Raw genomic sequence first — 18,169 nt, 5'->3', positions numbered from 1 at the left:
TTTAATGGTTTTAATTACAACAAAAAATCTGATGATTCAAAGTGAAACAACAATAACTTGCAGTCGAGAAATATTTGTATAGGCTATATAGAAATCTTTAATAACGTTGTTGCAGAGAAAAAAGAGGAGAGCTTTTCCTTTCTTTAATCATTAACATACAAGATTCTGTAATGACATACAACTGTTCAGGAATCGATAGGATTGTTTGAGGTGGGAGCATTTGTATACACACTACACAATTATTAGTATAAGAAGATCAAAATTCATGAGATTTCACATTCATGATTTTTTTTTTTTTTGGCATTTATTTTAATTAATTTCAGGCATAATAGTTCTCAAGTTATCCTCAAACTTAAATCAATTCAATTATTAATCTAAACTTAAGTCAATTTTAAAATTTTAGGTACCTGAATGGATTCAATATTAAGATTTAATAAGTTTTCAGACAAGGTTGTGTTCTCCTAAAACCAAATCCTGACTCTGTATATTTTAAAAAGTCTTCCAATGTTCTCTATATATAGGAGAACTGATACATGAGTTTAGCTGATATGTCGATAGTGGAGTGCTGATAAAAGGGATGGTGCCAGACCCACGTCACAGACCCACGTTTGCCAAAACAGTGACCCACGTCGCAGACCCACGTTTGACCACGTCTGTCAAAACAGAGAGAGTGACAGACCATCCAAAACTACTATACCAAATTTGAGCCAATAATAAGACGTGGTAAAAGGGAAAGTGGCAGACCCACATCTGACTCACGTCTGCCAACCCATGTTTGCCATAATCAACCCACATAACGGCTATTAAATCTTCAAATTGAATTTACATTTATTATTAACCTAGCTGTAAAGTAATTGAATTCATCACACGTTGCATTGATTACGAAGCTACGTTAGCTTTTTAAATCTCCAAATAGAATTTGTATTTGTTAACCTAATTGTAAAACAATTGAATTCATTACAGGTAGTGTTCAATGACAATGGGGACTACATCTTTCACCCACACTTGTCTTCACATGATTGGCACGCATTACATTCGTGTTCGCAATCACAATGTGGGTTACATATTGTCCCACTCGAATATACATTTACTAACCTATAGGTTAATGATGTATCGAAGTTAAAACACCGTGTTGGGTGGGCTACACCATATTTCATATTACATGCATGTGTCACGTCACGTTAGTCACTTCAATCTCTAAATCCAATTTGCATGTATTAACTTATAAAGCAATTGAATTCATTATGTCTATTGCATAATAGGACTACTTGTGTGGTCTATACTTGCCACACAATTGACACATAACGCTATGTTAACTTTTCAAATATCCAAATATAAATTTACTTCTCGTCCACAATTCATTAGCAAGGTGGACTACACATTTCTCCAAATCTAATATACATTTACTGATTTATCTGTAAATGATATTATTCGTAACTTATGTCATCACATGTGTTGCTTGGGTGAGCTACACATGCGGTCCGCACATCCCACATGACACGCATGTGCGCGTGACTTTTTAAATCTATAAATAGAATTTGCATTTATCACGCGTAATGTTACGATGACAATGTGGACTACACGTGTGGCCCACCCTTGTCACGCGATCGACACATGTTACCTTCTCAAATCTCTAAATAAAAAATTATTTGTTCATATTGCAATGGCAAGATGTGCTACACATACCCTACAAATTCAATTTAGATTTACTAACTTATCTGTAAATGATGCACAATATATTTACAAGTCATTTAAGTCATCACCCCATTTTGGATGGGCTACATATATGGTCCACACATTTCACATGACACACGCATCTCGCACGTTAGTTGAATTCATCATGCATAGTGTTGTGGTCGTAGTGTGGATTACATAACCCACACTTACCACGCGATTGGAACATGATACCTTACCAAATCTCTAAATAAAAATTTATTAAGCGGACAATATATTTCATATGACACACGCATGTCGCCCATCACGTTAAGAAATCCAATGTACATTTATTAACCTTCCTGTAAAGTAATTGAATTCATCATGCGTAGTATTGTGATGCTATTGCGGCCCATGATGTAACCTTCACGACGCTGTGTTCCCTTTTCAAATCTCCAACTATAAATACATTTCTAGTCTAGTGTTAGTTGTCGAATGTAAGTACTCGTGTTCTGCTAGTCCTCATACTCTTTGATATGCCTCTTCAATTTTTTCTCATATTCTTAAATATAAGTAATCGTTTTCTGTTAGTCCTGCACTTCCAATATCTTATGGGGTAAAGACATTTCTTGATAAACCCAATCCTACAAATCCACCCAGAAAATAGCTTGGTATGTCAAAATTCATTTACGGTGATTTGATTTGGTTTTGTAAATTGTCTAACAAGTTACTCTTAGTTACTTTTGGTTTATGTTGTGCTAGAGATCAAGTTATCTTTGATTTGTGCTGTGTAACTGAAGATTCATATTGAAGTGTGTTGTCTAATGGGTTTGCATTGCTAGGCTCAAGGTGCATGCTATGAACCATTTTGAGTTGTGCTCCTTGAGCAAACACATCATGGCCCAACATATTCATCCCATTGGGCTGTGGCTGCATGTTACCAGCCAACACAAGCTCCTGGCATAGAAAATGTTGTTACTCAGTGGATGCAACCTAGTAGACAGATGTCCCATGAATAGAGCTGATGGCATCTGAGATACGTGCCCATTAGATTCACCTCATTAGCTTACATGACCCAGTAGATAGCTGTGACCCAGTACACAGTTGTCCCATTAATGAAGCTAATGCCATTGGATTCACCTCATCAGTCTGCATGTAGGGAACTGATACGGGTGGTTGTGGTTGTACATGTGGAAAATGGCAGATTGCCTACGAACATGTACTGTTGGTAGACTCCATCCCACTTCCTAACTCACCTGAATGGAGCTAACTCGGAAATTATGGATAGGATTAGTTTGCTCCACTCCACTGAGGGAATGTGAGTCCAAGGTGTGCGTAATGGTGTTGGTTTTTCCCGAACTCGATGACATCATCACTTTCGGAGGATGTTCAAATCATCTTAGGCATTGGTTGCCTCTAGACATGAATTTGAGCAGTTCTGATTGCGATCCGGTTTAGTTGGCATGTATCCGAATTATAATCAGGATTGCTCGAATTTATGTCTAGAGACAATCGATGTCCAAGATCATTGGAGCATCCTCCAAAAGTGATCTTGCCATCGAGTTCGAGCCAGACCAATACTATTTCGCACGCCTTGAACTCACATTCCCTAGGTGGGGTGGAGCAAACTAATGCTCAACTAATCCACAATTACCGAGCTAGCTCCACTCAGTTGAGTAAGGGAACAGAGCCAAGTCTACTAAAACCATGGGGTTCGACAAGTAATCTGTGATTTTTTATATGTACAACCACAATAGCTCGTACTAGTTCCCCAACATACAACGCCTTTTCTGCAACAGCACCATCCGTTCGCCGGTAACATTTTGCCACACCCTAATGACGATGAAGTGCTTGTTTGGTTTGTGTTGTTGTTTTTTTTTTTTTTTTTGACACATTATCATTCATACAGATTTTTTTTGTTTGACATCTTATTTTTTCTTCCCAATTATACAAGAGATCCATAAAATATTTGGGTGACGCGAAAAGATAAGTATTCAGATTCTATATATTCAAATTCTGAATTTTAAACTTTGATGAGAAAACAGCCCGACTTCAATTCTATATAGGTTTAATTCAAATGACGCAATAAAAATCCCATATAAAATAAAAAAAGTTTAGACGATCAGAAGAAAAGGGGGGTTAAGAATTACTCCGTACTTGAAGATGCAAGAAATTCATCCCCACTTTCTCTCTCTAGAATTCTTACACTTCAACCAAAAGATCCCCCTCTTCTTTTCATTCCTTCCCTTATTTATAGATATTTACAAGATATTTACAAATATTGACGGATTGCTGGATCTGGGCCTGTTCCTCCATAAGTCCTGGTCGCCTTTGATGGGCTTATTTGCGTTCGGCCCATATGGCAGTGTCTTTTTATGGGCCGACCCAACTGTACGGACCGGATGTCGTGCTTGCAAGTCAGATCCGGCCCATGTCGTCCTGGGCCTCCTCAACTGCCCCCATAATTGCCCCTTATTTAATAAGGGGGTAATTATTGATGGCGTCTCATCATGACGTTGATGGCTCGAGAAAACCACGTGGGGGAACGGACGGTCAGATCCAGAATCAATGTTCCGGGGCTCGAGGAATTTCTCGCCTTCCCGACGCTTCGGCCCTCGGGCCCCCCTCGCCTTTATAAAGCTCTAGAATACCACTTCACGTCCTTTTACCGTCTCCATCATCAGTCAAATCTATCTCTTTCTAGAACTGTGCTAAGCTTTTTCTGGTGAAATCCTTCAAGAGTCATTCTTCCAGCGATCTTGCAGTCCTCTGAGGTTAGTTTTGTTCCTTTTTACTTTCGGCAGGCTTCTATTTACCCCCTTTTAGATCCTTCAAGCACTTCCACCATGGTTGTAGATCTGGATGTTCTTCGTATGAGACTTAGACTTCTTGACAACATCGAAGTTAGGGTTTGCCCCCAGGACGTTAACATTATGACCGGTGCCGGCCTCCTGCCCGGCGAAGTCTTATTCACGAACCTTCAATTGAATGTTGTTAAGTTCCCTCTGCACCCTTTCTTTAGTTATGTCTTCAATAGATTGGGGATATCCCCCCTGCAGGTTAACCCCAACTTCTTTAGAATCATATCCGTTATGCTCCTGTTGATGCGTGACAGAAATCTGGACATTGACCTCATAGACCTTCTTCTGTGCTATAAGGTCAGTAAGATCCGTACTAACGAACCCTTCTACCACCTCTACCCGTTCGAGAAGATGTCCATATGTACGGACACAATAAAATCTGAAAAGGGTTGGAGGGATAGCATCGTGGGCATTAGTGGGGCTTGGTCTTCGCCGGCTGCAGAGGGTTACCTAATCCCGAGCGCCTTTGGTGTCTGTTCTGTCTCCTCCTATAAGAAATTCAAATCTCATAAACATGATTGCCCCTGCGAAACATGCGTTCCCCGTTTTTGTACTTTCTTATGCCGTTCCTTAGGAATACCTTGTGATGACTTGAGCTACAGTGTTTGCAGGGATAGGAGTAATTACTTGAAGAAATACGTTCTAAACGATATTCCTTCCTGCTCAGATCTCCTCACTTCAGATAACCTATTAGCGCTCTCATCACTCGGCTACAACATGAGCAGGCTTCAGATTCCTTCTTTTGGCAGGAAGAAAAATACTCCCCCAGCCACTCCTGCTGCTGGGACGACTTCCTCTCCAGCATTAGCCTCTTCCTCAGCCACCATCTCTGACACTATCCCGAGCACAGTGGCTATTAACTCTGTTGTTAGCGCCCCTGCTGCCAACCAGAGCGCGTCTCCCCAAACTACCACAGCTCCTGCGGCTGCGGGGGGCGTTCGGGACAAAGAACGAGGCAAAAGGCCTCATCCTGACAGTGAGGTCGATCCTGAGGAGGAGCCTCTCATAAGAAGGACCCGGGTCTCCGGGCCGGGTGCTCTCTTGCACCGTGCGATCAGAGCTCCTGCTCCCTCTGGGCCTACTGCAGCTGGTGGCTCCGCTTCTGCTTCGGGCCCCCCTTCTATCCCCACCTTACCGCCATGGGCCCCTCGGTACACCCGAACTGATGGGACGTTCGTGAAACCGAACGAGACCATGCTGAAGGATGGCCAGACCGCCATGGCGTACTATAGGAGCATGTGGACTCCGAAAGACCTTGAGGCGGCAAAGGGCCTATCCCAGAAGGATGTGTTCAGCCGCTTTCCCCAATCTGCTATGGAGGTGACTTTTATTTTCCAACTCATGAATTCTCTCATATTATTTGGTCTTGCCTTCGCCCGACCTAACTATTGGCTTAACCGTTCTTAATGTTCACCTATGCAGACATTGTTCGGAATGATGGCTATGCAGAAGCAGGTGGAGATGGGGAACGCCAGGGCTCGTAAGTTTTCTGATAGCCTGGAGGTGGCTAATAAAGAAAACGACCTTCTCGCCATGAAGAATACCGAGGTACTGGCTCGGCTTGACAAAATTGAACAAGAGAGAGATGTCCTAAAGAAGGAGAATGACTCCCTTCAGGATGAGAAGGATGCCCTCCAGCTTGAGAAGAGCATCTGGCAGACTGAGCGTGACTCAATTAGAGAAGAAAAGGCAGAACTCCAGCGCCTTCTGGCTGATGAACAGTTTGCTCGGATGGCTTTTGAGAAAAGAGCTCTGGACGAGCGTACCGCTCTGATCGATGCGATCAGCAGAGTGAGCGGTGGGATGCTGGCTCTTCACGCTCGGTTCTCAAGGGTCGGTGCTCTTAGATATGCTCAAGGATTCCGGGAAGGTTTCGCCGACCGAGTTCCGGATGAGGGACAGACCAGTTCCACTCCAGATGAGGTCGACAAGGATCTAGGGATCGAACCTCTGGGGGTCTATGTCGACCCAGAACCCACCGAAGCGGAGCGCATATTCGATGAGTGCCAGGACATTGCTTCCTCAAGGATCATCACAGCTCCTCCTACCGCTCTGCCTCTGACCGCTCCTCAATCGTCAACCGTGGTACCTTCCATAGCCACTGCTGACGCTGAGCCCCAGCCGAACGATTCAGTCATTCATCTTGATTCCCCAACTCGTGAAGGTGAGACGGCTGATGGGGCCGAGGAGGCGGGTCGGCATGACCAGGATGCTGTTGGTACTGAGGCGTCTAGCTAGGACTCCTTTGGACTCTTCCATTCCATATCTTTTTGTAACGATGGACATCTCACTTTTGTAAACTCAATGCTTAATATCAATGAAATGACAGAACTCTTTTTCCCTTTGTGTTGTGCTCTGTTCAACTTATTTTCAATACATATATATCTTTTCTCTCTTTTCTTTTATATTAGCTTTGCCGTGTGTTTGTTTATGGCAAGTGCCTGGCGCTCGGCTAGAATGCCACTTGCCACTTGGCTTTAAATTTTTAGCAAGTGTCTGGCGTTCGGCTTATGGTGCCAGCTGCCACTTATCTTGCTTAAGTGCCTGGCGCTCGGCTAGAATGCCACTTGCCAATTGGCTTTAAATTTTTAACAAGTGTCTGGCGTTCGGCTTATGGTGCCAGCTGCCACTTATCTTGCTTAAGTGCCTGGCGCTCGGCTAGAATGCCACTTGCCACTTGGCTTTAAATTTTTAGCAAGTGTCTGGCATTCGGCTTATGGTACCAGCTGCCACTTATCTTGCTTAAGTGCCTGGCGCTCGGCTAGAATGCCATTTGCCACTTGGCTTTAAATTTTTAGCAAGTGTCTGGCGTTCGGCTTATGGTGCCAGCTGCCACTTATCTTGCTTAAGTGCCTGGCGCTCGGCTAGAATGCCACTTGCCACTTGGCTTTTCATTTTTTAGTAGGCCGTTGGAAAAGAAAGTTATTTTTTTTTGTAAATTTCAGTAACTTGCTCATTCATACGTATTTGATTGACAACAAACAACATCCAATTAAAGCCAAAACTTAGCTTTTATTGGTAGTACCTCTTCAGAGACGTGGCGTTCCAGGGCTTGCTGACCAACCTTCCCGCCATGGTTTCCAACGTATATGCCCCCTTGCCTATGACTTCTGTAATTTTGTATGGGCCTTCCCAGGGTGGCATCATTTTTTTGACCATCCCCACCTTTCTTTTCAGAACCAGATCGCCAGGGGCAAAATCCCTGTGTTTTACTCTTTTGTTGTGACTATTCGCCAATACTTGCTGATACGATGCTAACCTTATAGCCGCTGCGTCCCTCCTTTCGTCTATCATATCGAGGTTCAATCTTAACATCTTGTCGTTCTGATCTCGACTCCATGCTAAGCTTCTGATAGTGGGGACCAAATGCTCAACAGGTATAACTGCCTCGGTACCATACGCCATTGCAAACGGGCTCTCCCCAGTCGGCCGCCTTGGGGTGGTTCTGTAAGCCCATAGAACGTTCGGGAGTTCATCCAACCACTTCCCTTTATGATCTTCCAGCTTCTTCTTAATGCAGGCGAAAATGGTTCTGTTTGTGATTTCTGCTTGTCCGTTGGCCTGAGGATGACTTACTGCAGCCAACTTCTGGTTGATTCCATACTCCTCCAGCAGCTTTCTTACTTGCCTGCTGTCGAGGTTTGTGCCATTGTCCATGACTATTGATCTGGGAACACCGAAACGGCAGATAATATTGTTCCAAATAAATCGTCTCACATGAGTCTGAGTCACGCTAGGATATGGTTCTGCTTCCACCCATTTAGTGAAGTAATCCGTGGCCAGTAACACATACTTGTTCTGAGCTCTTGCAGTTGGCAGAGGACCGACCACATCCATCCCCCATTGCGCGAAAGGCCATGGCGAGGCCATTACGTGCAATTCCTCAGGTGGTTGGTGGATCAATGGTCCATATCGTTGGCATTTATCGCACCTTCGAGAGAACTCCTCCGCATCTCTTGACATGTTTGGCCAGAAATACCCTTGTGTCATTGCTTTATGCGCTAACGATCGCCCCCCAGAATGATTGCCACACACACCCTCATGAATAGCTCGCAATACCTGCTGCGCCTCCGCGGGGGTGACACACTTCAAGTATGGGCCAGAGTAGGACCTTCTGTACAGCTGGCTACGCACGATGGCGTACTTTGCAGCATTCTTTTTGAGTCTCCTAGCTTCATCCTTCTGTATAGGCAAAATGCCATCTCGAACATAGGTAATGATGGGGTCAATCTAACTCGGTTCATACGGTATGACGTTGACTTGCCAAGGGTCAGAGTCCAAGGGTTCTTCGAAAATAGATGGCTGGGTCAGTATTCCTACTGGAATCACCCTCGCCAATGTTTCACCGCAACTCGAAGCACTACATGCTAACCGGTCCGCATCTGCATTCTGTTCCCTCGGCAGCTGTATGAATTCAATCTTTGTAAAGTCCTTGGCTTTATGCAGAACGGCAGAACGATATGCCCCCATCGTGTCATCCTTGGTCGCGTACTCACCATTTACCTGCCGAACAATCAGCTGCGAGTCACTATACACAGTCAAACTTTTGATCTGTAGCTCTCTGGCCAACTTTAATCCATTTAGCAACGCCTCGTATTCCGCTTCATTATTGGTGGCTCGGAACTCAAGTCTGAGTGCTTGGCTCAAGGAAGTACCCTCTGGGGTTTGCAGTTTGATCCCAATTCCAGCCCCCATCTGGTTAGAGGAGCCATCCACAAAAAGTTTCCAAGAGCCGCATCTAAGGTCTTCTTCCGTATCTTCGGCATCACATTCTAGCAGGAAATCGGCCACCGCTTGCCCTTTAAGAGCTATTCTCGGCTCATACGTTATGTCAAATGAACTCAACTCTATGGCCCACTTTGTCATTCTGCCCGAGAGCTCTGGCTTGTGCATAAGCGTTCTGATTGGGAAAGTTGTTAGAACAGCTATGGGGTGGGATTCGAAATAATGCCTCAACTTTCTTTTTGCATTTACAAGTGCAAGTACCACCCGTTCGGCCTTTGAGTATCTTTTTTCTGCATCTGTCAGTGTTTTGCTTACATAAAATACCGGGTATTGCACCCCTTCCTTGCAACGAATCAGAACGGCACTTGTCGCGACACCAGATACTCCAAGATATAGAAATAACTTTTCTTCCGGATCTGGGGCTGATAGGACTGGTGGATTCTGCATATATTCCTTCAAATGAGTCAATGCTTGTCGTTGCTCATCCCCCCAGACCTGCCTTCCATGGCTCCGAATCGTGTCAAAGAACGGTTTGCAGTGATCTGACAATTTTGAAATAAATCGACTTAATGCAGCTATTCGTCCTGTGAGGGCTTGCACATCTCTGATCGTCTTTGGCTCGGCATTCTTAATCAAAGCCTCTGCTTAAACGGGGCTAACTTCGATGCCTCTACGATTGACCACGTGTCCCAGAAACTGTCCGGAACTCACACCGAACGAGCACTTGGTTGGATTGAGCCTCATCCCATATCGCTTCAGTACATCAAATACATCTTGCAGATGCTTCAGATGATCATCCTTCTTCCTACTCTTTACCACCATATCATCAATATAGGCTTCCACAATCTTACCCATTTGATTCTTAAAAATTTTGCTAACAAGTCTTTGATAAGTTGCTCCCGCATTCTTTAGTCCGAAAGGCATAACTTTGTAGCAGTATGTTCCTCGCTCGGTGACAAAAGAAGTTTTTTCTTCATCTGCGGGGTCCATAGGGATCTGATTATAACCTGAATAAGCGTCCAGAAAGGTTAAACGCTCATACCCGGTGGTGGTATCCACCATTTGATCAATCTTAGGCAGCGGGAAGCTGTCCTTCGGACAGGCTTTGTTCAAATTGGTGAAATCAATGCATACTCGCCATTTCCCATTCTTCTTCTGCACGACAACGACGTTGGACAACCAATCAGGGTAGTGCACTTCTCTGATAAATCCCGCATCAAGCAGCCTATCGACCTCTTCCGCTATGATTTGATTACGTTCTGGAGCAAATCTTCGCTGCTTCTGTTTCACTGGTTTGAAATTGGGATTGACATTCAGGGAATGACAGGACACGGAGGGACTAATTCCAGGCATGTCTAGGTGACTCCATGCAAATACGTCGGCATTGTGGGACAAGAAATCCACTAGCTCTTGCTGCTCTTCTCTGGTCAGTCTTATACCTACTCTGGTAGTTCGTTCTGGCCTGGACTGATCGATCTGCACATCCAGAAGGGGCTCCCCGGTCAAGTCGACTGACTCCTCCACCCTGTTCTGCTCGGGCGGAGGTTCCTGTAATTGCTATCTGGGGCTTGCCGAACGGACGGGCGCCTTCCCTTTCCCAGCATGCTTTAGTGTGACGGAATAACACTCTTTGGCTGCGACCTGATCCCCCCGAATGTCTATCACTTTATCTCCATCGGGTCCGAGGCACCTCATGACCTGATGCAGAGTTGAGGGTACACCTTGGACTCTGTGAATCCATCCTCTTCCCATCAGGAGATTATACGAGGGGTGAATTTCTACAACCACAAAAGTTTCCATAAGAGCTCGTTCTGCAGCTTGAACTTCCACTTCCACCATCCCGACGGGCTCCACCCTCTTCCCATCGAACCCTAACAAGGGATTTCCAGTGGGCTTGAGCCTCTCTGGTTTAATCTCGAGCCTATCAAATGTGTCCCTCGGCATGACATTCGCACTGCTCCCAGGATCGATCAGAACTCTGCGCACCAAGCAGTCCGCCACTGTTAAACTGACTACCAACGGGTCTTCATGGGGCAGTTGAACACGCTGCAGGTCTGTCCGGTCGAACCTTATCTGCATCGACGGGCTCTGCTGGTGTAGAGTATTCACACTGCTGACCCTTTTCTTCATCTGCGCCTGCCGCAGGCGCGCCCGGAGTAACTCATCTGACTCTTCACTAGGCTCGGGTCGACCATGGATAGCATTGATTATACGAACTGGTTGTGAATTGTGGGAGCTTTGTTTATGACTCCTTTTTATTTGTTCCACCGGTCGATTCTGCTCTATCGCCGAGCCTTGAACATAACTCGCGAACTCCCCTCTAGCTATCAACATCTCCACCTGCCTCCTCAGGTTCCTGCATTCGTTAGTTTGATGACCGAAATCGGAATGGAAAGCACAATGTTTAGTTTGATCCCTCTGTTCGAGGGGTTGCCTAATTAGCAGTGGTGGATGAAACTTATCTTTGTTCTCCTGATACAGCCTCGCCAGAGTGACCTTCAGCGGAGTAATCAGCTCTTCCTCCCTGGACCTTTTTTCTGCCTTCCAAGAGGTCTGACGTTGCGGCTGAGCCTGCTTCTGCCTGATCTTTGCCTTGGACTTTTCCTCGGTCGACACGAGCGACGCTGTCCGAGCATTAGCTGCCTCCTCTTCTTCTAGGCGCACAAAGCCATCGGCTCTTTCATTGAGTTCATCCATAGTAGTCGGCGTGTTCACTACCAGACTGGTGTGAAACGGAGTTCCACATGTCATGGCTAACTTGAAGGCTTGAACTGCTGTAGAAGGGTGGCATTCGATCACCATACTCTTAGTGAGATTAAACCTGGTAAGAAAAGCCTGGAGACGTTCATCTTTGTGCTGCCTCATCGTGAATAGGCTCGAGATGTCCTTCGGCGGGCGCTTGTTCCCATAGTACTGGCTTATGAACCGATCGCACAGGTTTCTGAAGCTACCAATGGAGCTCCTAGGCAAGTTTTTAAACCAGCTGAGCGCCGGTCCGGCCAGGCTTGTAGGGAAACATTTGCACATTAAAGAGTCGTTTTCCGTATTCAGGGCCATTTTCAACTGGATATGGTACACATGATCGATCGGATCGGTTGTTCCGTCAAACAGAATAAAGACTGGCATAGCAAACTTCCTTGGATGCGGGGCATTCAAGATCTCGTCGGTGAATGGTGAATCAACCGTCCGAGCTGCGGATCGGAGAGCTTCATTCTCTCTCTGGAGTCCAGCGGTTGCTCTGTGAGTTACGGTTCTGCCCTCCGAACCGCGATGAGTGATAGTAGCCATGGAGGGCCGGTAAGACGGATCGAACGACCGTTCCTCTATGAACTCTCTTTGCCAAGGCGACGCTACTCGACGGCGATCAACCTCTATCATTTCCTCTCGGTCGAACCTTTCCCGATGCGGATCAACGTGAGTCGATCCTTCGTGATCTTCAACTCGACGAACATTTGGCGGCAAATTGTCCATCATCCTTTCATCACGGTGGTGAGCTGACTGATTGCTCTCGTCCTGTTCGCCTTGACGCGCGATATTAGATTGAACACCTCCTTCACCGACCGGAAGTGGATACGAAACCGCAGGTATTTGCCGATGTTGCATTCCAGCTTTCAATTCTGCATTCTCTTTTTTGAGAGCCTCAATCAAGTTCATCAACTCCTCAAGCTTTGTTTGCTGGACAGCCTCCATCGGATTGGAGCTTTCACCTATCATTATTCCTGAACGGAGTAAAGGCATTAATCTCAAGTTCGCGAGTAGATCTGAGCTTCGTGAGTGGGAATTTTTCAGATCTGGTTTCGAATTCTCCGAATTACGCTCACCGTTTACGAGATCTGAATTGTCTGAACTCTAAATCCGTCAGATCCCGCCACAATCGAACAACTCGTTGTTGCGTAGATCTGAAGCCACTTCCGCCAAAGCTTCAAGAATTGTAATTCCTCCAGAGTAGGTCACAATCGCTCAGATCTGGATCCAAATCCCAAAGATCGAGTCTCGATCAACCGAATTGGTCTGAATCCACTCGATATTCCTCATTGATCAACCAAACTTCCATGCGTTTCCCACAGACGGCGCCAATTGAAGATGCAAGAAATTCATCCCCACTTTCTCTCTCTAGAATTCTTACACTTCAACCAAAAGATCCCCCTCTTCTTTTCATTCCTTCCCTTATTTATAGATATTTACAAATATTGACGGATTGCTGGATCTGGGCCTGTTCCTCCATAAGTCCTGGTCGCCTTTGATGGGCTTATTTGCGTTCGGCCCATATGGCAGTGTCTTTTTATGGGCCGACCCAGCTGTACGGACCGAATGTCGTGCTTGCAAGTCAGATTCGGCCCATGTCGTCCTGGGCCTCCTCAGTACTATATACAACAATATTACAAACTCGTGAACCCAAAAAAAAAAAAAAAAAAAAAAAAAAAAAAAAAAAAAAAGTTCCTTAAACAGTTGTAATCCAATAGAATGACCACAATTGTAAACACCCACAATATTTTTACATAAAGTCCAATATGCCACTGATTTAGTAGGCACGTTTTTGAATCAAGTATTTCTTTTTTTCTTTAGGGTTTAGAAATATGAATTGTATGTTTGGTGTGGATAGAAATATAAATTATATGTCAACAATTTTTTACTCAGTATTTTTATTGTAGTCATAAATTAAATCAAACACTTCTTTACAATTGATCTTTCGTTTTAAACAGTGCAAAAAATGCATTTTATCAAAATTAAAATAAAAATTATTAAAAAAGAAAAAATGTTGGTCAATCCATGGCTGCAAAAATCTCCAGTAGAGAAGACCATGTTCCTGATATCCCAAAAATCAACCCTAACACCACAATTGCCAAATCCAACACCAACCCTTTCCTACTCAACTCATCCTTGTGCACTGTCAAGTGAAACAAAGCAGGCAACACAAAACCCACAACTATACACACACTACTCCCCACCAGAGACAAGAAATCTGCAAAATTGGGCACCAAAAGTGCCACCAAACTCACCCCCAAAACCACAACCCATCTCAGCCACAAACAGTACTTGCCCTCGCAAAACCTCCTCTCAACCACTTCATGAACAGGGTTCATCATCAATGGGAAAGTGAAGAACAGGTTCACACACAGACCTAGCTGGACCAGACTGCTCACGAAACCCTGCCCAAAATTGGTTGTGATTATGTCTTTGGTCTCTTCACCGAATGCAAAGTAACCCAGAACTCCGAAACCTCCGTACATGAAAGAAATGAAAGCCATTGTCAAACCCAGAATTTTCCCGAATTTGCTTCGGTCTTTCATCTCTGATTCCAGTGGCAAAACCATTCCAATCCCTTCGAATGCGTAAACCGCCACACGCATACCGTAGAAGAACACTGAGAACCCTCCAAATGTTTGCAAAACAGGCCTCTGCTTCAGAAAAATCAACACATCTTCCACCATAACCACACCAATTGCTCCGATATCGACTACATCGGCGAAAATGCTCAGAGGGGCCAAATGGGTCAGCGACGGAATCGAATTCAATCCCAATTGGAAGGGAAAACAACCCCAGATGAAGAATGACTTTGGTGAAAAACCCAATATTGTGGGATTGAGATTGATTGAAGAGTAATTGAAAAGGTATGCTAAGGTATTGGCAATGAAAATGAGGTAGCTGATGCAAAAACCGGCTTGGGAGAGGACGATCATGGAGTCAACGGAGAAGCGGCCGACGGGGCCACAGACAACAAAACCCAGATCGCCGAAGGAGGATATCTTGGTCTTGGCAAAGCCGTGGAGGGATTCGAGTCGCCGACGAGTGTGGATGAGCAACATCATGCAGTGGTATGTGAGGAAGGCAACCGAGATGAGGATGAGTGAACCCATGACCCAACCTGTCCTTTTGAAGGTGTAGGGGAGGCCAAGGACACCTGAGCCAACTATAGCAATGAAAACGTTTGCAAAGGTCTTGGATTGGGTGGAGAGGTGTTTAGATTTGGAGAGGAGTGGAGTGTCCTCTCTGGATAGACGTGGAATTTGGAGCACATGAGAGGATGAGCACACTTCTTTCTCAAATCCCATGGTGTCCTGTGAGATATATATATATATATATATATAGAGAGAGAGAGAGAGGGGGGGGGGGGGGGGGGGGGGGGGGGGGGGGGGGGCGGCCCTGCTGTGATTGAATTTTGTGTGTTGAGAATAGGAGTGGAGAGGATAAGGGAATGTGGAACTAGGTAATTTCTTTGATAGGAGACGGTTTTGCTGAAGGAGACAAATGCAAATGAGAGAACAGGATGGTATGCACTAGTCTTCTCTCTCTTCTGTATTGTAATATGTGGAGAGAGAGAGAGAGATGGGGCTGCTGGTATTATGATATTAATCAAGTCGAGAATTGTTTTTGAAAAACCCAAAACAAGAGAGGAAAATTAGTGCAAATTGCATTTAGATCACCGACAAAATATGTGGATGGCTTTGAAATGGGAGATTTTAAAGTCTAAACAAAACATATGATTATTGGAATTAAATAGGATAGAGGAGATCAGAATAATAAGAGATACTTTTCATTATCAGAATCATATACAGTATATTTTTCGGATATGCAACTAAAAATACATGCTTTTTTTTTTTTTTTATAACCTGGCAAAGATAAAAAAATTTCATTGCAATAATCGAATATTATAATCCTGATCAAATTGTAGGACCACAGAAGGGGGAGAGAATTCACTTTCCTTCCAGTCTCCCTACACACAAATTAACCAATGCATGAGCCACGTTATTGGCTTCTCTACGGACATAAGAGAGGAGACACACATCAAATGAAGAAACTAATAAATTCTTAATGTCCATTATAGGGCCGAATATACAACCTGGGCATCACTCTCAAAAACAACATTCCTCCAACCTTCAAATTGATGGCAAACTACAAAGCTAGACATTCAGCTACAAGGGCACATTCAATATTATCCATTGAGACCACTGCTGCAAGCAGCACTGCCAAATCGGAAAAAACATCTAAGGTGGTGAAGAATAAAAAAAAATGATGATTGATACCTAATAAAATAAGTGTTTGCATTACCTTTGATTGTGATGGTGACTATGGGTTGTTCAATCAATTTCACAAATATCACAAACCTATGCCAAATCTATGATAATCTATTATGCTAAACTTCTATATTCGAATTAAACTTCATGACGGGATCTCCCCACCAGCTCTGTGGAGTTCAATGTAGAGTAATTCCATTTCAGTTATTCAAATTGACAATTCGATGATAGAAATTCAAAGTCAGACAGTGGACTGAAAAGGACTGAGATCAATCCAACAGTGGATCCCACCTGTTGCTGAGTTGATCTCAGTCATCTCTAGTATACCACAAAATACATATTAATGGAGAGAATATTTAGTCGGCCTCTTCCCAGTTTTCCATTCTTAACGGCCCTCCTAGAGTCACTTATCATGACCTTGACCTGCCAGGCTTCTTACTCTCATATGTTAATCATATAAGGAAATCGATCTCCACTCTGGTCATTTAGCAACTCAAAGTCAGGAACAGGTTCTAGATGAGCCAATTCTTTCCAAACAAATACAAAAACAAAATGAATCCCCAAATCACGAAAGCAGATAAATCACAATGCAGAAATATCCCGTCTGAGTTTCAAGCATTTCACTAATTTAAGCTATCACTGTGTTGACAATACGAATATCCCAAGACAGTAACTCGGGCATCAAGAAATGGGGATTGTGACCCCCATATAGGAACAAACTCATAATCTAAACTATCATATCTATATTACAAATAAATAAAACCTATTTATTTTTATAAAAGAGAATTTGTAAGATTAGTAAAACAAGAATATAAACAACACAAACAGAAAGGCCAACAAACAAAACAAGAGAGATTAAAATTTTCAAGCAATTTTATGTATACAACAAAAAAAATCTGACGTGATGAAGAGCAAAAGAATGATGATTGATACCCAATAAAAGAAGTGTCTACAACTCTACATTACCTTTGATTGTGATTGTAATTTGTCACTATGGGTTGTTCAATCAATTTGGCAAGTGGGAGGACGTTGAGCTAGTTAGGGCCCTCGTGGGGATGAAAGCTACCATTGTTAGAACGAAGATTATTTTAAGTACCATTTTCATCATTCTCCTTACACATTGCATCTCTCTCTCTTCAAGTATGGTATTTCCATGTCACATGCTAAACTTTTATATTTGAATTAAATCCACCAATGTGAGATTCATTGTAAAGTAATTCCCACTGTTTTTCATAAGGCAACAATGCAATGGAGAAGATTTTAGTTTATAATTGAGGTTCAAAGTCAGAAAGCAACCATTTTAAGTACGCGGAAAATAAAACTTGAGTCCTCTTTGAATCAGCATTCTCTCCAGTGTACCTGTATTCCACAGTGCACTGAAAAGGGCTGAGATCAATCCAGCAGTTGATCTCGCCTGCTGCTGAGTTGATCTCAGTTATCTCCAGTACACGGCAAAATATAGATTGCTGGAGAGAAATTTTACTCGTCCTCTTCCTAATCTTCCACTCTTAACATCCCTCCTAGATTTACTTAATTTCGACCTTGAACTGCTAAGCTTCTTACTTTCATATGCTAATCATATAAGGAAAACGATCTCGACTCTGGTCATTTAGCAACTCAAAGTCAGGAACAGGTTCTAGATGAGCCAACCCACTCCAAATAAAAACAAAATGAATTCCAAATCTTGAAAGCAAATTAAAAACAACAGAGCAGAAACATCCCCCCTCAGTTTTAAGAATTTCACTAATTTAAGCAATCACTGGGTTGACACTTATCAATTGAATACGAATAACCTAAGACAGGCATCAAGAAATCCATTGTAAGAGGCTAATTACAAATAAAATATTCATGCCTTCTATCAATCTCGTTTCTTGAACACAAAGCAAGATCTCTTAAAATGACTGAAATAATACC

At 43.6% G+C, this 18,169-nt stretch overlaps 1 protein-coding gene across 1 annotated transcript; it reads right to left on the bottom strand.

Annotated features, from left to right (window-relative positions):
- Positions 1–12,824: 12,824 nt before the first annotated feature.
- Positions 12,825–15,333, bottom strand: LOC132306436 (amino acid transporter AVT3B-like). The gene has a single exon (XM_059803820.1). The coding sequence runs from the start codon at positions 15,290–15,292 to the stop codon at positions 14,003–14,005; it is 1,290 nt and encodes a 429-aa protein (XP_059659803.1). The 5' UTR covers positions 15,293–15,333; the 3' UTR covers positions 12,825–14,002.
- Positions 15,334–18,169: the final 2,836 nt, after the last annotated feature.

Source organism: Cornus florida, unplaced genomic scaffold (assembly GCF_030987335.1).
Source record: "Cornus florida cultivar Cherokee Brave unplaced genomic scaffold, ASM3098733v1 CherokeeBrave_3.0.0_Hap2_Chr05, whole genome shotgun sequence".
NCBI lineage: Eukaryota > Viridiplantae > Streptophyta > Magnoliopsida > Cornales > Cornaceae > Cornus > Cornus florida.
The sequence above is the reverse complement of the archived record's forward strand: the minus strand, read 5'-3'. Positions and strand labels throughout refer to the sequence as shown.